The sequence below is a fragment of the Cricetulus griseus genome (genome assembly GCF_003668045.3).
Source record: "Cricetulus griseus strain 17A/GY chromosome 1 unlocalized genomic scaffold, alternate assembly CriGri-PICRH-1.0 chr1_0, whole genome shotgun sequence".
In the NCBI taxonomy this organism is placed as follows: Eukaryota; Metazoa; Chordata; class Mammalia; order Rodentia; family Cricetidae; genus Cricetulus; species Cricetulus griseus.
In genome coordinates, this window is record NW_023276806.1 from 140790250 (window position 1) to 140812011 (window position 21762).

Genomic DNA, 21762 nt, shown 5'->3' on the forward strand with positions numbered 1-21762 from the left:
AGGAATGTACCAGTATTGGGGTTTTTGTTTTGTTTTGCCTTCCTTGGTGCCCCTCATCTGTTGGTTACTAACCAGAAGATTTGGTATGCATTTCTCCCTTAGGGACCAATGGAGGAGTCACAGTGGTGGGACTCGCCTCCAGTCTCCTCGGTGGTACCTTTGTGGGCCTGGCCTACTTCCTCACACAGTTGGTGTTTGTGAGTGACTTAGACATCTCTGCTCCGCAGTGGCCCATTATTGCCTTTGGAGGTCTGGCTGGGTTACTAGGATCAGTTGTGGACTCATACTTAGGGGCAACAATGCAGTTTTCTGGTAAGACAGCCATCTTATTGTAGGTTTCATTGTTTTGTTTGTTATTTGTTTTTTGAGACAGGGTTTCTCTGTGTAAGTCCAAACTGTCCTGGAACTAGGTCTTTAGACCAGGTGGACTTGAACTAACAGAGATCTGCCTGCCTCTGCCTCCCATGTGCTGGGATTAAAGGTGTGCACCACCACAGCCTGGCCTCGGTTTTTTGTTTTGTTTTGTTTTGTTTTGTTTGTTTTAGAGATGGGAAAGAATTATGAAAAACTTTACACTTTAAAACTTGAAAAAAAATGTATCAATGAAAGTAATCTAAAGGCTGGAAGTGATAGGGGAAACCTCCATAATTTTGGTTTCCTTATTCTTTTTTAAAAGATTTTATTTGTTTATTATTTATACAGTTATCTGCATGTATGCTTGCACACCAGAAGAGCTGTCATCTATTCCTAGGAAAACTGGGCACTTGGGTCAGATCATTTTAATGTACCACCTTTCATTTGTTTTTGCCAAGTGCATTTGATAAGTATACTGGCCTGACTACATGAGTGGCCTGCTTCCCCACGGTGATTATCCCTACCATGACTTTCTGTCCTCGCCCTTCGGGTTCTTGTCTCTTGATTGATTTGTTTCTAAAACAGCTCTTGTTATATTGCCCAGGCTGGCCTTGAACTCCTGCACTCAAACTTTCTTCCTGCCTTAGCCTTCCTAGTATCTGGGACTTCCCTAAGCTGTCACCATTAAGTGTTTTCTCATATGTGAGAACTGGATTGTTGGTGCGGCAGTTAAGAATGTTGACTGCTCAATCAATCATGAGGATCGAAGTCCAGATCACAGCACCCACATCCAGCTGTCCATAGCTCTATTTCAGCTCCAAGACACCCGACTTCCTCTTGTGGCCTCCACCTGCACCTGCTTCTACAGATAGACAGACCCATGCACAAGCACACACAATCTTAAAAAGAGAATATACATGTGTAAGTTTTAGTGTGCCTGTGTTTTATTCTGTTTGTGCTGTTTTAGAAAATGCTGGGAATAGGTGGATTATCAAGGGCAGACAATCAAGCCCTCACTAGAGGCAGGATCCAGTGACAGCTTATTTTCATCCAAGCTAGCACCTTCGTTGTTGTGTCCTCTTGTGAGCAAAGGGCCCAGCAGCTCCCTGAAGCCTCTTCATAAGGTGGTCACCCTGTTCATGAGAATACAGCAGGCTTGATCACTTCCCCCAGCTGCAGCTCTCAATAATGGCACATTGAGTCTTCCGTTACAGCAGAAGCAGAAGCATGAGTCTCAACAGCCTTCTTTGCAGCAGTACCATACTGGGCCCTGATGTGATCCCAGCTGTCAGACCTCCCAGGATTGTCTTAGAGAGACCACTGGGAAGCCAGGCCTTCCATTTCTAAAGAACTCCAGAGATATGAGAGACCACCATTGAGGTGTTGTAAAGTCCCCCTCTGCAGGAAGGTCTTTTATAATCGAGGGCTTTAAATATAATGCCATATCATTGTCCCCCACATCACTGTACAAGGCACTGAGAATCTTGCAAAGGCCTTCTCCTCTGGAGAAAAATGCTTGTACGTTCCACGTCATTTGCTCCCTTTCCATTTCAGGCCTGGATGAAAGCACTGGCCTGGTGGTCAGCAGCCCAGCCCGAGAGACCAAGCACATAGCAGGGAAGCCCATCTTGGATAACAATGCCGTGAACCTGTTCTCCTCTGTTTTGGTCGCCCTCTTGCTCCCAACAGCTGCCTCGGGGTTTTGGCCCAGAGAGTGAACTTTCTTTTCTTCCCAATTGGTTGATACTGGTGAGTCCAGCCAAATTCTCAATGTGAAGGTTTTTTTTTTTTTTTTCCTCTTTTCCTAGTGAATAATAATTTCACCATCCTTGGGAATATGGCGGGATTCTACATTGCCCTTTCAGCTCCTCTCACAGCTGATGTCTTTGTAGTGAAAGGTGAAAGTGCAGAAAAGTTATGCATGTTTTTCTTCTACCGCATGAGGCTTTTTTAACAATGGAGCTGTTATTTTCCTCTGTGGTTGTATATGAGCTGAAAGTCTAGATGATCTCTGTAAAATGTTATCTTGTTCAGTTTCTAAAAACCAAGTGTGTTGACAGTCTAAAATGTTTCCCACTTGTATAGAGACATGCCACTATGACAATTGTTCCAAAGTTATATCTGCTTTAATGACATGACCCAATGCACTTGGAAGCCCCAGTGAGTATACTAACTTGAACTTCTCCATTATCTTTCTAGTCACAACTGTGAAAAACACAGGCATTGCCACTCCAAATTTGGTTTCCTTTCTCCCAGCTAATGATGTAATTGTTTGAGCAAATTTCCTTTTCATCACATTAGAAAATGTGAAGAACATTGTTATTTATGAAAAGAAACCATTTAAATTTGCACCTTCCGGATGCAGCCATAGCTTGGTGATAGCACTTGGCTCAGGCACACAGTACCCTGGTTTGAATGCCCAGCACTGAGAGTAACTTACCCCGTATGCATTCATGTCTTTGAAATACACATAAGAATCTGGATTCCATACTGCCATGTGGGACAGTTAATGAGTCACTGGGAAATTAGTGTCATTATTTCTTTACTTTGATTTGAACTTTGAACTGTGTTTTGCAAGTGCCTGGAAATGCTGTGGTTTCCCCCTTATGACCCTTCTGAGTCGCACATTCCCTCTCTTTGTAGCCTCAGTGAATTCTGCTAGTAGTAACTGTATTCTTTGCTGTGGCTTACCTTGTACAGAAAAGGTTTTGAAGGAGCAGGTTATTTTATTAAATATATCCTAAAATGTCCGTCATCTGATTTCCTTACCTTTCTTCCCCTCCCCATTTCCATCCTTGATAAAATCAAGGAAGAATTCCCTGATAAACTGCTACCAGAGTGAATAAATACCGCTTACTATTTCTAGTAGTGTCTACTGTCGTAGCGTGTTGATTTAAAACCTACTAATCTGGAAAGAAAATGAAACATTGACACCCTTAGTCCTGAAATCAGCAGCTCAGCCATTAGCAAGCACCAGCTTTCACCCCCAGTATACCTTGGAAACACCTGGAAGTGTTGTAGAGAAAGTGCTGTTGTGTGTAGTGTAGTCCTGTAACTGGATTTTAAAGTTCTGCACATGAGCCTGGTATCCAGATTTTCAGACACCGTTGCCAAGGCCCCTTTTTGACCAGGCATGTCAGATAGTTCCTTGCTCTTCTTGTGTGTGGCCTACTTCACATGCGAGTCTTTTCTGACAACTCTGTTGTACATGTAGGGTACTGCCTATAGAATGGCAACCCCACCTCAGTTACATTCCAGTCTGCTAAAGTGCAAAGTCAGGTGACATAAGGTATCTGGAACTTTGTCACGTGCCTGAAGTCTGAACAGCTGCTGCCTTCTCACCATGCAGACTCTAGGGCCTGTTCATCTGTCCTCCTTGTGTTATGGCTGCCATTCCAGTGACATCACAATGAGAATGAACTGTCCCAGCAAGCACATCCCAGATGAATTACAGCGTGCCATAAAAACAAAGGCGCAATGTGCAGCTTAATCATTTAATCTGCTTACAGAGTGTTGGCTTAACTCCAAGAGGTCCTGAATATCTCAATAATACAGAATAATTCAGCAAGTATTTGTTGAGTTAATTTGATTGACTTGGGAGTGTAGTCCTGGGGCAAGGGGGAGGCTGGACAAGAAATACCAGTTTGGCTACCTGAATTTCTAAGGGCTGTAATGATTCCAACATTTCTCAGTTGTGTGAAACAATACTAATGAGTGTGAAACTAATGAGTCAGGCACTTACTGTAGGAGTAATGACAGACTGGCAAGGCAGGGTTTCTGGGCTTTTTCTTCTGCCGACACAGAATGTCCATTCTCCTGTTTATCTAAAGGGTTGGGCTCTAAAATTTTATAAATCTGGACACTCTTATTTTTTTCTCTTCCAATTTTTTAATTTAAATTAGAAACATGCTTGCTTTACATGTCAATCCCAGTTTCCTTTCCCTCCCCTCCTCCCCTGCCCTGCCCCAACACCCTATCCCATACCATTTCTGCTCACCATGGAAGGCCTCACCCTCCCTGGGGGATCTTCAGAGTCTGTCATATCATTTGGAGCAGGGCCTTCACCTGCGTGTCAAGGCTGAGAGAGTATCCCTCTATGTGGAGTGGGCTCCCAAAGTCCATTTGTATGCTAGGGATAAGTACTGACTACTACCAGAGGTCCCATAGATTTCCAAGGCCTCCTCACTGACATCCTCCTTCAGGGGGTCTGGATCAGTCCTATCCTGGTTTTCCAGCTATCAGTCTGAAGTCCATGAGCTCCCCCTTGTTCAGGTCAGCTGTATCTGTGGGTTTCTCCAGCCTGGTCTTGACCCCTTTGCTCATCACTCCTCCATTGATGCAACTGGATTCCAGTTCAACTCAGTGTTTAGCTGTGGATATCTGCTTCTGTGTCCATCAGCTGCTGGATGAAGGCTCTAAGATGGCATATAAGGTAGTCATCAATCTCATTATCAGGGGAGGGCATTTAAGGTTGTTAGTTGATGTTATCCTTGTAGGTCTCTGGACATTTCCCTAGTGACTGATTTCTCTTTAAACCTATACTGACTCCCTCTCTGATGGTATCTCTTATTTTGCTCTCCTCTATTCTTCCCCCTACACAACCTTCCTGCTTCCTTATATCCTCCTCACTCCTCTCCTCCCCTTCTCTTTCTCCTAGCTCCCTCCCCCCTCCCCCCATGCTCCCAATTTGCTCAGGGGATCTTGTCCCTTTCCCCTTCTCCAGGAGACCATGTATGTCTGTCTTAGGTTCCTCCTTGTTTACCAGCCTTTCTGGCAGCCTGGGCTGCAGGCTGGTAATCCTTTATGTCTAAAATCCATATATGAGTGAGTACATACCATGTTTGTCTTTTTGTGACTGGGTTACCTCACTCAGAGTGGTTTCTTCTAGTTTCATCCATTTGCAGACACTCTTTTTAAAGATTTGTTTTGTTTTTGCTATGTGTCTGTGTGTTTCTGTGCACCTGAGTGCAGAGGACAAAAAAGGGTATCTGAGCCCCTGGAGCTAGAGTTACAGGCATGATGAGATACCCTCTGTGACTGCTGGGAACTGAACTTGAGTCCTCTGGAACAACAGCAAACACTCTTAACCACTGAGCCACCTCTCAGCCCCTTGAAATACTCTTTGAAATGTTTTAGACCATTGGTGATAGAACTAAGAGGCCAGGGATGTGGTAGTATACACCTTTCATTTCAGCACTCTGGAGACAGAGGCAGGGGGATCTCTGTGAGTTCTACATAGACAGTACCAGAACAGCCAGGGCTGCATGGTGTGACCCTGATTTAAAATAAAATAATAAAAAAAAAACCTGAAAGATTCTTTTTAAAATGTCATATTGTTTTAAGGTTGTGTCTTATTGCCTTAGGGTTAAATTTTACATTCAAACGTCTTGTTATATGTCAGTATTTTCAATATATTCTTGTGCAGTTCTGGAACACAGATTTTTAAGGAAGCTCACATATCCATTGCCCAGGTACTAGCTAAGACAGATATGTGCCGCTCACAAAGTGAGCCTAATCTGTTTTCGGGTGTTTGTGCCCCCTTTGTATACTGCTCACTAGCCTGGAACTCTTCCTTCCTCTTGTTATCTTACAAAAATCATCTCAATGTCAATTCTGTAAGAGGTATCCCTAAGGTTCTTCCATGCAGAATTACTGTCTCATACAGTCTGTGCTTTAACTGTAGAAGCTGTGACCACTCAGCATTCATCTGCCTGTGTCCTGAGGTGGATGCAACAAGAGCAGATCATTCAAGCTTCTGTTGCCACACCTTCTCCACCATGGAGAACTGCACCCTCCAACAACCACACATAGGAGACAACAGATTCCCTCAGGTTGTCTTCTGACCTCCATGTTCACACCAGTACACAGAGAGAGAGAGAGAGAGACAGAGACAGAGACAGAGACAGAGAGATAGAGAGAATGTAAAAAAGTATTTTAAGACTTCAGAAATAACTAAATGACAGTATCTCCCTACCAATTCTTGCCTTAAACGTAAATTATTAAAATCTATGATCAAAAGACATATATTGACTTAATAGTTTTTGTTTTTAAGTTCGAATCATGTCTTTCCATGAGATGCTTGATTTATCTAAGTACACCTGTAAGCTAAAATTGAAAAGATGGAAAAAGATGGCCAGGTGGTGGTGGCAGCCTTTAATCCCAGCACTAGAAAGCATATGCAGACCTCTTGAGAGTTCTAGGCCAGCCTGGTCTACATAGTGAGACCCCATCTTATAAACACAAGCCTCAAAATACATAGATACGTAGAAATTAAGCAACACATTTTAAAATAATAGAGCGAAGAGGTAACAAAATACTGGGAAATACTGCAGACAAATGAAAATGGAAAGAATGGAACAAAATTTGTGAAATGCAACAAATGTAGCACTAAGGAAATACATGATTGCCAAATGAATGCTTGGTACTTAGATACTTTAAAACCAGAGGATACAAAAATCAAGCTAACAACCTTTCTAGGAACTAGGAAAAAAAAAAAAACTAAAGCAAAACAAAAACAACAAAAGGACTAGTCTTTGAGGATATCAGCAAAATTGACAAAGTCCTTAGCTTAAAAAAAGGGGGGAGAGAAAATACAAATAACTAAAAACATGACAATAGACAGAGGGTTGGAGTGATGGTTCAGTGGTTAAGAGTAAATAAATACTCCTCTTCCAGAGGACCCAAGTTCAGTTTCCAGCACCCACACTGGGTGACCCAGCTTCAGGGGATCTGACATCTCTGGTCTCCATGGGTACCATCCTCATGTGTACACACAAATTAAAAATGAAATATCCAAAATCTTTGTTGTTGTTGTTGTTGTTTTTAAAGACAGGGTTTCTCTGCAGATTTGGAGACTGTCCTGGAACTCAAACTCTGAGGACCAAGCTGGCCTTGAACTCCAAGAGATCCACCTGCCTCTGCCTCCCAAGTGTTATTCTTTTGCTTAAATTAGAAATAAAATAAGAGGAGGTGCAAGATGAGACAGGAGACTATTAGACATATTAACCAGTTTATTATAGGCCCGGCAGAGTAGAGAGACTAAGAAAGAAGAGAAACAGGGTTAATGGCTGACCGCCATGGCCGGTCACCATAGAGAGAGAGCGCGTTGGTGGGAGAAGAGAAGAGCAGAGGAGGAGAGAATAGAAAGAAGAGTAGAGAGGAGTAGTAAATGGGCAGGGATCTGTCTTTTAAAGGGGTCCTCTACACTTGCGTGTAGACTTAGTTCCCATGGAACCCTGGGCTGACCAGGGTACTGCCTGAGTGGATTCCGGCCAGATAACAGAGGCAGGCCAGCAGAATGCCTGAACTTTTCACCAAGTGCTGGGATTAAAGGTGTGCAAGCCACCACCACCTGGCCAAAATATCTAAATTCTATAACAATAAATTAGGTTAATAAAAAAGTCAAAAGATTCCTAGGAACAGACAACAAACCAAGATGGAATTATGAAGAAGCAGAAAATCTAAAAGTCAATAGTGAGAAGACTAAATCACTAGTCACAAACCCCTCTCCCAAGCCCAGATCAGATGTCTCCCCTAAAGATTTCTGTCAGATACTAAAAAAAATAGTTTAACACAGAGTTTTCTCAGGTTCTGTCTGAAAACCAAGAGGCAGCAACTCTTCCAAGCGCTCTCTCTCTTGCACACACTCTCACAGATCATGCACACATACAATAATAATGGCATTTAAAAATTTTAAATCTCAATGGCAGTTTTTACCAAAACAGTAACATTACATGGACTCTCTATGGACTTCAATTAGTTAAATGACCAAACTCAAATAATGTTGCTTTATTTTGAAACATATTACAAAGATACATAATCACCAACTAGGCTTGCACTGACATAAAGAGACAAGTCAATCCAAGAACTGGAACAGAGCCCAGAAATAAACTCTGTCACATGTGGTCAAATGAAGCCTCAAGAAAGCTGCCAAGAACAGATGATACACAAGATAGTCTCTTCAACAAATGGTATTAGGAAAAATGGGTATCAGCTTAGACAACAATGAAATTAGACCCTTAAGAATTATAATTTTACAAAAATTAAGAGAAATTAGTTTTAAATTCTTAGTTTTAATGGAAATCAAAACATAAAATGATAAATGTTCAAGATGAAAATATCAGGGGACAGCTGGGTGGTGGTGGCTCACGCCTTTAATTCCAGCACTCAGGAGGCAGAGGCAGGTGGATCTCTGTGAGTTCGAGGCCAGTCTTGTCTACCAGAGTGAGTTCCAGGACAGGCTCCAAAACTACACAGATGAACCCTGTCTCAAGAAAATAAACAAAAAGAGAAAATATAAAGCTCCACAGTATGTGATCTACAATGGTTCCTTGAATTAACACTAAAACCAAAGGTAACTTCTGCAAACAGAAAGTTTTCTTTCTGTTACTGTGTCAACACGGTAACCAAAAAGCAACATGGGGGAGGAAAAGGTTTACTTAGTTTCCATTTCCACATCACAGTCCATCAATGAGGGAAGCCAAAGCAGGAACTGAAGCAGAGGCTGTGGAGGAATGCTGCTATGGAACAAAACCCTGTCTCATTTGTCTCAAAACAAGTAAAGTAGGATCTGGGAGTGTAATTCAGTTGGTAGAGTGCTTGCCTAGTGTGTACAAAGTGCTGGAGTTGACCCCACATGTGGTTTGTGCCTGTGACCTTAGGACTCAGGAGGTTGAGGCAAAGGAATCACAAGTTCAGAGTCATCAATGGCTGCTTAGCAAGTTTGAGGCTAACCTGGACTACCTGAGACTCTATGATAATGATAATAATAATAATAATAATAATAATAATAATAATAATAATAATAATAATAATAAAAATAATAATAACAATAATAATAACAATAATAATAAATAGAAATAAAGTTCACAGAAACAGGAAATAGAAATGGCAGATAGCAGAGAGTGGGAGAGATAGGTCATCTGTTAAGACTACTTACTGCCCTTACAGAGGACCCAGGTTCCATTCCCAGCACCCATATGGCAGCTCACAACTGTAGCCTTTCGTGGACCACCAGCACCCAAATCATGACACAGAGACTTACTATTAATTATGAATGCTTGGCCTTAGCTTAGGCTTGTTTCTAGCTAGATACTTTTTAACTTATATTAACCCATTTCTGTTAATCTATGTGCTGCCCCAAGGCTGGTTTACCTCATCTACACACTGTCTATCCTGCTTTCCTGTTTCCTCCATGGCAGGCTGGCCCCTGGCTAGTTGACTGGCTTCTCTTCTCTTTCTGCCCACCAGCCCCGCCTATCCTTCCTATGCCTAGCTATTGGCCATTCAGCTTTTTATTAAACCAATCAGGTACCTCAGGCAGTCAAGGTAAAACAGCAACACTCCTTTATATAGTTAAATATTTATTCTGCAACACAAAGGCAACACATCTTACATAGTTAAACAAATATTCTATTCCCCAACACACAACTGCCTGGAACTCCAGTTCCAGGGCATCTGATGTCCTGGTCTGGTCTTTATAGAGCACATACTTGCAGGAAAACACTCATACATACAAAATAAAAATAGACAACATCTGTTTAAAATGAAATGGTAGATACCAGCAGGGAGGAATTATTTAGTGGGTATAGACTACAAATCCCCAAGGTGACAAAGAGTGCTACAGATTTGTCCCCAAAGAATGTGAATATGCCACACACTATGAAAATGTACATCCCAAGGAAGTTAAATGGTAAATTCTATGTTTTTTTAAAACCAAAATTCAAATTAGTAAATGAATCAGGTAATGTATTCCTTGGTATGGTCAAAGAAAGAAATGCAACAATGAAAGAGTAAGATGCTCGCTTTGAAGCTGAAGGGAGGGAGGGTGGCCTCCAGAATCTGGGAAGGGCAAACACTCCTCTCTGTAGGCCCTAGAAATGTAGGAATGCTGCCCCATTGTCACACTGACTTTTTCCTTTCTTCCTTTTTTTTTTTTTTTTTTTTGGCTTATAGAACTGTAAGAAACTCAATTTGTTCTATTCTAAGCTGAGTTTGTGTTAATTTGGTATAGCAGCAACTTGAAAGCTAATACACCATGTCACTTTCGAGAAGCACTGTCTTCCTAGACAACAGTGTTAAACCCTAGCCCTGCCACTCTAACTTTCTGACCCTGTTTTCTTAGCCTGTCTGTGGCTCGGGTTGTCCATCCATAAAGTAGGATGAGTAGCACCTATCTCTTGAGGGATCAAATGTGTTGATAGTATCACCTCTAGTTGAAGCAGTCAGTGAGTTTCCATTTGGCAGCTAAGTCTGTAGAACTACAAGATGCTTCTGTTCCTTTTATACTTGTTGCTCTGTGAAAGGAAGGTGACCTAGTCACTATTCTTGGTATTCTGCTTCCATGTGTGTCCCCTGCCTCGTGGTAGAAGAGGAAAGGTATCTGGCTCACTCTATCAGGGAGCATAGTTTGTGTGTGAGAGAAACATGGGCAGACCCTCATTTCATACATGGGCAGACCCTCATTTCATAATAAGAATAACAAGACTGAGAATAGCAAAGGCTATGCTATTTACTTTGAAACCTCTCGAGGTCCAGCATCAACCTAGTGTGGCAGGTGCCCTTATTGAGGACAATTTTTAAACCGTAACTCAAGCCCCTTGCTCCCTTTATTCTTCAGCTGAGTAATCAGGGGAGTGCAATTTTACACAGGATCTAGGTCTTCTCTTGTTTTCTGTCACTCACACTTGTCTTTATACACTGAGCCCCACACCTCTTATTTTATAAGTGCCAAGTCCAGTTAGCGATGACCATATGCACATGGTATAAGGCCATGCAAAGGAACACAGGGATCCTATCAGTGCCCATATCTTCACCAAATAATGGCTCACCATCCCCCAGCCACTGAGCCATCTGCATGGCTGCATAACACTGTTAATGGATTGCTTGTTCTGAGTTAACTCTCCAGCTCCCTGCCTGGAGTAGCAAGCAATATTAGGTTAGTACCAGGAGACGCTAGTTAGACTCAGTATTCCAAGTAGTGCCTTAGCTCAGATGTGTAGAGACAAAAAGAAGGGTGTAAGGGGCTACAAGAGAAACACAGATAGCACAGGTCTCCGAGATTCAGCGAGTCTGGGCTTTTTAATGACTAATCCCCTTTGTTTCCCCTCCTGGACTAGTCTGCTGCTTGGAGATGAGATCTGTACAGCAGTCTCTTAGTGATGCTAGTGTGCAGCTTTCTCCAAACAGCCACTCTTTAAAGAAAATATATCTTAGAGACTCTATTCCTGCCTCTGCTCACTGGCATATGAGGTGATGGACAGCGTCAGCTCCAGTATTCCAGTTACAATAGTTCCAGAATCTACTGTACAGCTAGGTCTGAATAAGTATTCTTGGTTTTGTATGATTTGGGGTTTGGTTTGACTTGGGGTATGGGTGTGCATGTGGGCTGGTAGGGTACACAGCCTTCTACATTGTCCCAGTTCCCAAGCTGGACTGGAACTCTTCATCTTTCTGAGAAAAATTCCCAAGTAGCTAGGACTTCTGGTATTGCCACCATGCCAAGCCATCTCTAAGTCTTGTTTTGCTGTGTGGTGTTGGTAGTGTGTGTGTGTGTGTGTGTGTGTGTGTGTGTGTGTGTGTGTGTGTGTTAGAGAGAGAGAGAGAGAAAGAGAGAGAGAGAGAGAGAGAGAGAGAGATCAGATGGTTTTTCCATGTAACGTGTCCAGCAGTTTTTGTTGAAAGGCAGACTTCAAGTATCAGATCACTGGGACCCGAGGTAGATAAGCCCTTTTGCTTATGTTTGTCTAAGACATAAACTTTTCTTATTTGTTTTGCTGTTATGTTAGAGGCTCAAATTTCCCTCGAGATGCTTGTTTCTACATTCCCTCCACATAGCATCTTCCTAAAGTAGGAATTGAAGAATAAAGCCTGAGAATTGCAGTCATTTTAACCAGTCTTCAGTTTTTAGGCAGGTGCCCAGTGGTTGCAGGCTATGAGAGTTGCTCTGTGAGTCTGTAATTAGGGCTGGGTCTTGGAGTAAAGCACAGTTGGGTATTTCCACATGAAAGGGCTAGAGCCTAGCTGGCACTGAGTATTTCTCTCCTCGATGATCAGGTATGTTTTGGTAAAATCCCAAGTGCTTAGGCATTAGGAAAACAATTTCTTTTGAGAGAAAAGCCCCGTTGAGGAAAACCAAAGTTTCAGGGCCTGTTTCAAAGAAGTCCCACAGAGGGACTTTTCTCCGACCTCACAGTGAGTACCTGATATGGTTCCTGGAAGTGAATTTTGGGGAAATGTGGGTGTTGTCTTAATCATGGGCCCCCTCAGAAGGCAATAATTCTCAAGCTAATCTACACTGAGCCTGTCATAATGTGTCAGTATACTGACTTCTGCTCCAGGGTTTCTCCATGAAAACTGTGATTCCGTCTATCACTTGTCAGTTAGCCCCATGACATCAGTTTTCTGAAGAATATAAAAAGAGCTATCGACTCAAGGTTTTCACTTTGTTTGGTGTGGGTTGTGTTGGGTTTTATGAGACAAGACCTCATGTAGCCCAGTCTGCTCTCAGACTGCCTACATAGCAGGGGGGTAACCTTGAACTCCAATACAATTCCCAAATCCTGTGACTATAGACATGTGCCACAGGCTCGGATAAAACTTCACTTTGCCTAGCTTTTTTCTTGTTTCCAGGATGGAGGTGATGGCTTTCAAGTCACATGTCAGACAGGGAGTCACCAAAGTGGGTGTAATCCCGATGGTACCATTTACAAATTTGGTGGTAACAAGCCTCGGGGGGTTTGGGGAGTCAATCGTTTAAGATGGAGGATTCAGTGAGTGGACGTGGTTTATTTCTTTGGTGAGGAGATGGGCATGCTCCAAACCGTAGCGTAACCTAGAGCAAATATGAGCAGCACTTCACAAAAGTTAACACAAACCTCTTCACTTCTGCCATCACTCGGAAGCCAACTCAGTTCAGTTCCTAATACCTTCTGCACTTAGTCATTTCCCATAACTGATAATACAACAGCACACTGGCTAAACTCTGAACAAGAGAGGCTTATTTGGCTCATAGTTCTACAGGCTCATTGTTGAGAGGTCAAGTCTAGTGACAGTTTCCTTGCTGGCAGAGTCCTGAGGCAATGAGGAGCCTGACTGACAGGGAGAGAGAGAGAGTCAGAGCAGGCCTGTGCATGTGTATCTCTTCCTGTCTCTCCTCTGTTTCCTCAGCCTCCAGGATTCACTTGTGCTTTCTCTACTTTCATCACCTCCCAAAGGCCCATCTTTCTAAATGTTATAGTAGGATGAAGTTCCCAGTACCTCACAGTGGGGGTTAAATTTTGACAGGTAAAGTTCTGGGTGACAAACACCAATGAGAGCCAGAGCTTACAGTTTCTTTTTCTTTTTTGTATTTATTTATTTATTTATTTATTTTAATATCCTGACTGCAGTTTCCCCTTCCTCCTCTCCTCCTAATCCTTCCCCCATTTCCCTCTCCACCCCCATCCACTCCTCCTTGTTTCTCTTCAGAAAAAGGACAGGACAGGCCTCCCATGGATATCAACCAGCCATGGTATATCAAGTTGTAGTGAGACTAGGCATCTGCTCTTCTGTTAAGGCTGGACAAGGCAACCCAGTAGGTGGAAAAGGTCCCAAAAGCAGGCAACACAGTCATTGATAGCCCCTGTTTCCACTGCTAGGAGTCCCCAAGAGGACCAAGCTACACAACTGTAACATGTATGCAGGGAGCCTAGGTTAGTCCCATGATGGCTCCCTGGTTCTCAGTTCAGTCTCTGTGAGCCCCTATGAGCCAGGTTAGTTAATTCTGTGGGTTTTCTTGTGATGTCCTTAGTTCTCTGGCTCCTACAATCCTTTCTCCCCTTTGTCCATATGTGTATCTCTTCATCTGTTTCCATCAGTTGCTGGATGAAGCTTCTCTGATGTCAACTGGGCTAGGCCCCAAACTATGACTACAGCAGAATGTCATTAGGAAACAGTTCATTGACTTTTTTTTTTTTTTTTTTTTTGCCAGTCCTGTTTGGTTGTATCCTGGGTCTCTGAGCTGGCTTACAGCTTCCAGTGTTTGTGTTAGATTACTGTGCAGTGAAGTCATCGGTCTCTGTGATAATCGTATTAAACCTTTGTATATTTTACATATTTTTACATACTTTCTTGGCCTTCTTGTTTTATGTCTCTAGTAGCAAATAATTTATTAATAGAAATTTCATTGGGATGAGAAATGGAAGAAATTAGCCTAAGTGCTCTCCCATTCCATTATTAATTAACTGGATAATTAATATTATTGTTATAATATTAATATTAACTGGATAAAAGCACTCAGTCATCCGTTTCCGCATCAATACCACAAGTAATCTGGAACAGATATCAAAAACTCTTTTTTTGGTTTTTTCGAGATAGGGTTTCTCTGTGTAGCTTTGGAGCCTATCCTGGCACTCACTCTGGAGACCAGTCTAAAGCTCTTTTTAATGCTCAATTTCTTTCTCTTTCTTTCTTTCCTTCTCTCTCTCTCTTTCTTTCTTTCTTTCTGAAACAGTTTCACTATGTAGCCCAGGCTGGACTAGAACACATAGAGATTCACCTTCCTCTGCCTCCTGAGTGTTGTGACTAAAGGTGTGTGCTGTCACACCCTGCTACATTTCAATCTTTTAATCACTAATTAAACTTAATACTTAACAACTCTCATCAGCTGGGAGTAGGGCATAATTAGGCATAAGGCATTGAGACAAGGAAGAAGAGAAAAATAAATGACGTTTGTAGATTACTAGGAGCTATCCCACAATTGAAACTCCATGTTTTGATAGAAACCCTGTGGTTGCTTGTGGTGGTTTAAATGGAATGCTCCCTCCACAGGATCCAATATTTTGAACACCCTATCCCCAGTTGGTGGCGCTGTTGGGGAGGCTTAAGAGGTGTAATCTTGTTGGAGATAGTATGTTGCTGAAGGTGGGCTCTGAGATGCTCTCTCCGCTTCACACTTGTGGTTCAAGATGTGAACTAGTTCTTGCAGTTGCCTGCTGCTCGCTGCCATGCCCCCTGACCCCCTGGCCATGACTGGTTCCTATCCCTCTGGAAGCCTAGGCCCAATCAACTCTTTCTTCCAAGAGTTGGCTTGGCCTTGATCCATGGTATCATGGCAACAGTTACACTTTGGTGAGTGCTTATAACAGAGGAATCAAGAGGGACCTGGTTCAATTAGAAAGTTATGAATATATTTCTGAGAGAGAGTAAGTAGGCAATGGCCAAGTGGGGGTTTGGGAATAAAGAGAAACAGGCAGCTGAAACACTCTGAAGCCAAGTTCCCCATCCTGTTAGGAGAATAGAGAGCTCAGGAAGCAGAAGGGAAGGTGGGGTACTGAGCCAGGAGGCAAGGACTAGGTCCCCAATATCCTTGCTTTACCGTCAGAACCTCCAGATCTATCTTGGAGCAGTTGGAACTTAGAGGAAGCTTTTATCAGTTTCCTCGAATCTGAGCTGTAGCTCCTCCCTGAAGTATTCTCTTTAGTGTCCCCTCTGTGGAGGAGCCAGCCTGACAAAATAAAAGGGCAGTGCAAATGCACATGAGACCCACCTGCAAACACAAAATCATGTTGAAAGTGGAATTGAAGCAATGATCTTCAGGGTTAGCTGCCAAGTGGGACTGACTGCCAAGGGAGTTTTGAACCCCCCACTACCTTCTCACTCCTTTGAAAGGTTTGATCTCACCAGTCAAATATAAGCAGGCAGGAGGGCTTTGTGAAGACAGGTTCAGATGGACAGCTGAGGTGGCCAGTCACAGCTCAAGCTCTAATAGCTATGTTCTCACCACGTAGACTTTCATTTTTTAGAAGGAATGTTGTTTTTTTACTCTTTTTTTAAAAGATTTATTTATTATGTATACCGTGTTCTGCCTGAATGTATGCCTTCAGGCCAGAAGAAGGCACCAGATCTCATTACAAACGGTTGTGAGGCACCACGTGGTTGCTGGAAATTGAACTCGGGACCTTTGGAAGAGCCATATCTCCATCCCCTTTAAGAAGGAATTTTAAGAAGCAACACCAGGCAGTTGGGGGCACACTCCTTTAATCCCAGCACTTGGGAGACAAAGGCAGGTGGATCTCTATGAGTTCTAGGGCAGCCAGGATAACACAGAGAAACCCTGTCTTGAAAAACAAAGAAAAGAAAATCTCAATAATTGACGATGGTCCGTATAGTAAGGGCAAAAAGAAAAATTATAAACAAAATAACCCTTCCCCTATAAGAATACTTTGAATATCATTAATTAAAATTTTAATAAATTTCAAGTTCCATAAAGATAAATTACTACAAATGTAAGAACAGTGGGCCTCAGCTAAATGTGGTGATTGCAAAATTGAAAACTGTTGATCACTGTAGCGGCTGCAGAGGAACTTTCCAGACAGCTTGTTTTTGTTCCTCCTTTCTCTGAAAACACAATGTCCCTCAAAATGTTACTTAGTGAGTCATGTGGCCCAGAGATGTGTACCACAGAGCTGGCTTCTTTTCAGGGCTCCCCAGTGGTAGCCCAGTTGGGAACCACGGAAGTGAGACTCCGCTTGTCCCAGGGCACTTTCTGAGCCTCAGAGAACCGTTTAATGGAACATCCCAGTTTTTCGTCTCTGGCCGCCTATCTGAAGCAGTAAATCTGCTTCCTTATAACGGGTCACGTTAATGTGTTCTCTTGGCGGACTAAGGTCATTTATAAAGCTTGCAGCCAAGGTGCGGTGGTCAGAGGTTTTGTGAATGCTGTTTGAAAGACTACGTTCTTTGTTACCCCCATCCAGTGGGACACCTCCCCCCATTTGAATTAATGATTAGTGAGTCTGCTTCATAAAACTGGATCAAAAATCAGGGTGTGATCTGACTGAGCCCTGGCACATGAGGGAAGCAGAAAGGCAAGGTTATCACAGGGTGGAGATATCAGGGACTCTAGTCCCGGTGTTGTTTGATGGAGAAGTAGAGTGTAAGTGAACCGAAGTCACACACCCATGCCCTCTGCAGATTCTTGTTTTCGCTTATGTGAACTGGGGCAGCAAGAGCGACCTGTGGAACAGGGTTTACAATCCTCTTTGTTGCGAATGTACGAGGACCACTCCTCCGGGATAGAGAGCTCAAGAAGGGGCACTCAAGTGTAACATAAGGCATGAGTGAAAGAAAGATAGATCCTCAAGTGGTGCCCGGGCAGAAGCGGTGGTGTGACCCGAGTCTGCTCAGAAAGGGAGATCTGGGGACAGATACCAGCAAACAACAGGAAAGAGAATCCCAGCCAACTCAGAGAGTTCTTGGAATGGCGTGATTAAGGATTGGACCAGTGTCTCCAAATCCCCACAGAAGGCCACAGCACAGTGCTTCTGTTAAGATGAAGAAAAAATGAAACCAAAGGTTCTAGGAATTTTAGGATTTTTAGAGAACAGGATGACCCGTAGTGCTTATGACATTTGCCATCTTGGTGGAGGAGATGGGGAAAGGGGAGGAGTGGCTTTGAGCCATTTCTGGTTGACTATGGTCCACACCACAAAGTGTATTATAGCATTAATCTCTTGGCTACTCAATCACAACACCACTTTACCATATAATTTTTTTTTCTAAATGCATTATACATATCATCGTTATATATTATGCCATTAATATGCCAATATGGAAATCACCTCATATCTGATATTCTGAGTGATGTTGTGCATTTGGACTTTCTTTGAACCACCAGCTCCCAAATAACGACATGGAGACTTCTTACTAAATATGAAAGCCGACAGCACGAACTATATCACAAGAATCTACAAACTGAAGAACTCTGCTTTCAGCACTTTGAATGTGTCATTCCACTGTTTTTATGGCCGTCATAACTTTTCATAAGAAAACTGTCACTTAAAAAAAAAAAACTTAGGCCAGGAAGATGGCTTTGTGTGTTAAGTTGTTGCCTCCAAACCTCATGACCCAAGCTCACATCCCCAAACCCACATGGTAAAAGGTGAGAGCTGACTCCCTCAAACTGTTCTCTGACCTCCGTGTGTACACAGTGGCATGTGCACACATGGACTGGTGTGCACACACAGGCATCCACACAAATGCAATTTTAACTTTAAAAAAGCATATTCCCTCTGGTTGCTTCTCTTATCCATTTGCTTTCAAACCAGACTTTCCATAGGTTTGTTTATGTTGCGTCAACTCTTGATTTGAGGGTTTTTTGTTTGTTTTTTTTGTTTGTTTTTGCTTTTCAGGTTCCTTCCCCCCACCTCAGTTTTTTTCATACTACCCCCCATATTGAATTTTTAGATTTATAAATAAATAATTTTATGAACTGTGGAAAATGCTTAATCATTTTTCTAATATTTTTATTCCTCTACTCTCCGAGATTCCATTTGCCTATTGTTTTGTTTGTTAGGTTGTTTATACCAAGTCTCTTGACATAGCCCAGCCTGTTCTAGATGAGCTGGAGATCTCCCTGCTTCTACCTTCTGGGTGCTGGGATCACAGATTGGGCCACCACATGTGATTCAGGGTTCCATAAATGTATGTTAGACTACTTGATATTGTCCTGTGACTCAGTTAGCTTAATTTTGTCCCTTTTCCCTTTTATATGCTTTATCTTGGATAGTTGCTACTGCCCTGCCTTTGCATTCCAGTTGACTGACTGCATTTTTAATAAATTATTCATTGTATTTTTAATTTATTGTATTTTTATGCCCCCAAATCAACATATACCTATTTATTGCTGTTATTGAGACAGGCTCTTATGTGGTCTCAAGCTTGATATGAGGCTGACCTTGGCCTTCCAATGGTCCTGTTTCCACCTTCCCAGTGTTAACATTCCAGGGAACCCCATTTCCTGCAGTGCCAGGGAGCGAACCCAGATCCTGTGCATGCTAGACAGGCTCTCTGCTATCCAAGCTGCATCCTTGGCCCCTAGTAATGTATTTTAATGTCTTCCTATTTTTCTCCTGCTATTCATATTTTCCTCTAATTCTATGAGCATATTTTAAAAAATTCATAATATACACTCTAACAACTTTGCCTGCTGATCTCATCTTCTTTACTATTCCTATCATCTGCTTTTCATCTCAGTTACGGGTCACAGTTTTTGATTCTGGACATGGTTGGCTTCACATTGGAGAGGACCGAATTGATTAGACAGTGTTGAGTCTTGTTCTGACACTCAGTTAAGTACTCTTTAGGATCAGCCCAGACTGGGAGAGTCTCATTATGCAGAATCGAGAGAAGGCTGGGCTCTGGGCTCTGGGCTCTGGGCTCTGGATCTCCAGTTCCTCTGAGGACTGCATCCAGTTCCCACTGCCTTGTACAAGAAAAGGACTGACTAGTGGGAACACAAGCTGCTCCCTGCCAGGAATTCTTCTTGTTTACACTGTGGGTGTCCAAGATTCAAGGGCAAAGCACAATTATGTCACATATTTGAGAGGGCCCTTCGGCAGCTCTCTAGAAGCCTCTATGCCATGCCCTGATCTCCAATTCTGTCTCACTATAGCTAGCACCCTCAGGTTCCCCCAAGTCTGATTTTCCTGCCTTCCCAGCACACACACACACACACACACACACACACACACACACACACACACTTTTTGTTTTGGGGGGCTTTTGTTGTTGTTTTAGTTTTTCAAGACACATTTTCTCTGTGTAGCCCTGGCTGTCAGGGAACTCACTCTGCAGAGCAGGCTGGCTTCAGATTCAGAGATCTGCCTGCCTCTGACTCCCCAGTACTGGGATTAAAGGTGTGCCAATGCCACCGCCACTGCCTGGCTACACACACATTTTTTTTTTTTTTTTTACATACCAATCACAGTTCCCCCTCCTTCTCCTCCTCCTGCTCCCCACACACACATCCGATCCTCAGAGAGGGTAAGGCCTCCTCTGAAGTCAATGGAGTCAATGAAGTCTGTCCCATCACCACTTTGAGGCAGGACCAAGGCCCTCTCCCCTGTGTCTAGGCTGAACAAGGTATCTCTCCATAGGAAATGGGCTCAAAAAAGCCAGTTCATGCACTAGGGATAGATTCTGGTCCCACTGCCAGCAGCCCCACAAATTGCCCAAGCCATCTACTGTCACCTGCATTCAGGGGGCCGAGTTTGGTCCAATGCAGGTTCCCCAGCTGTCAGTCTTTAGTCGGTGAGCTCCCACTAGGTCAGGCCTGCTGTTTCTGTTGGTTTCCCCAGCATGGTCTTGACCCCTTTGCTCTTATTATCACTCCTCCCTCTCTTTGACTGGACTCTGGGAGCTTGGTCAGCGCTTAGCTATGGATCTCTGCATTTCTATCAGTTACTAGATGAAGGTTCTATGATGACAATTATGGTAGTCCTCAACCTGATAACACCATTGCTTAGAGTTTTATCTGGGTTCATCCTTGTATATTTCTGGGAATTCCCTAGTGCCAGGTTTCTCCATAATCCCATAATGGTTCCCTCTATCAAGATACCTCTTTCTTTGCTCTCCCTCTTTGTCCTCCCAACTCGACCACCCGTTCCCTCATCATGTTTTCCTCCTCACTCCTCTTGTCCCCTCCCCCAACTGACTCATGCACATTTTTATGCGTTCATTTTTTCCACCTGATGCTCACTCTCAGGGCTTCACATATATATAATATATATATATATATATATATATATATATATGTGAAGTTATACTGTCAACTTCAAAGGCGTATTTATTTTAGTGTATATTTGTGTGTGTGTGTATGTGTGTACATGTGCGTGCAGACCTTTGCCTACTCATGTAGAAACAAGGACAATTTGCTAGAGTCATTTCTCTCCATCCACCATGTGGGGCCTGGAAATCAAACTCAGCCATAAGTCTTGACAGCAAATACTTCTACGTCCTGAGCCATTTCACGGGCCAAAAGCTTTTTGGTTTGGGTTTCTTAAACAGTATTCCTAAAGAGTTACACTTTGTTCTTGCGGGTGCTTAAGGACTAGGGGGATCAACTTCATGTTTTGAAGGTTTGGATTTAAGTGTTGACGGTGAGGTTAGGTGTTCGCACTATAGCAGCAATCTAGTTGCACTGTTAAAGCGAGTTCTTCTAGATTTCTACTGACCTGTCTGTCTACTCAGTGAGGACTCTCCGGGCTGTCTCACGGGATTAAAGGGATGCTGTAGCTTTGTGAGCTAACTCCTCCATGGATATTCCTGACTCGGCAAGTTGTTCTGCTGGGCTTTACAGTTTCACCCCACACACATACAGATTGGAATTTAGTCTCAAAGATGGGGGAGGGGATCCCTGTACAAACTGCTAGAGCTCTTCCCCGTCTCTCTCCCAGATTGTTACACCCTTAGAATTCATGGGCTTCCGTTCCGACCGTCTCTGTGGATAGTCTAGTGAGAAACTGTCTTTAGACAGAAAGTTTGCTACAACGAGAAATCCACGGATGCTTGGGAAGAATAACTATGTATTAAGGGATGAATCAGGGAACACACACGCTCACTGTTGTGCCCAGATTTCAGAACCCCAAA

The 21762-nt window shown here is 42.9% G+C and overlaps 1 protein-coding gene across 9 annotated transcripts in view; it reads left to right on the plus strand.

The window, feature by feature from the left end:
* The window catches only part of LOC100760567 (transmembrane protein 19), a 60105-nt gene that overhangs the window by 37073 nt on the left and 1270 nt on the right, over positions 1 to 21762 (plus strand). For 5 of the 9 annotated variants that reach the window (XM_027392387.2, XM_027392388.2, XM_027392382.2 and 2 more), the window contains 2 exons: positions 103 to 312; positions 1909 to 3222. In XM_027392387.2, coding sequence (XP_027248188.1) covers positions 103 to 312; positions 1909 to 2072 — 374 coding nt within the window. In that variant the 3' untranslated portion in view covers positions 2073 to 3222. Of the gene's footprint in view, positions 1 to 102; positions 313 to 1158; positions 1276 to 1908; positions 3223 to 3703; positions 3890 to 18010; positions 18296 to 21762 lie in introns of those variants that run through there. The other 4 variants (XM_035450909.1, XM_027392385.2, XM_027392386.2 and 1 more) reach the window with 4 other exon arrangements.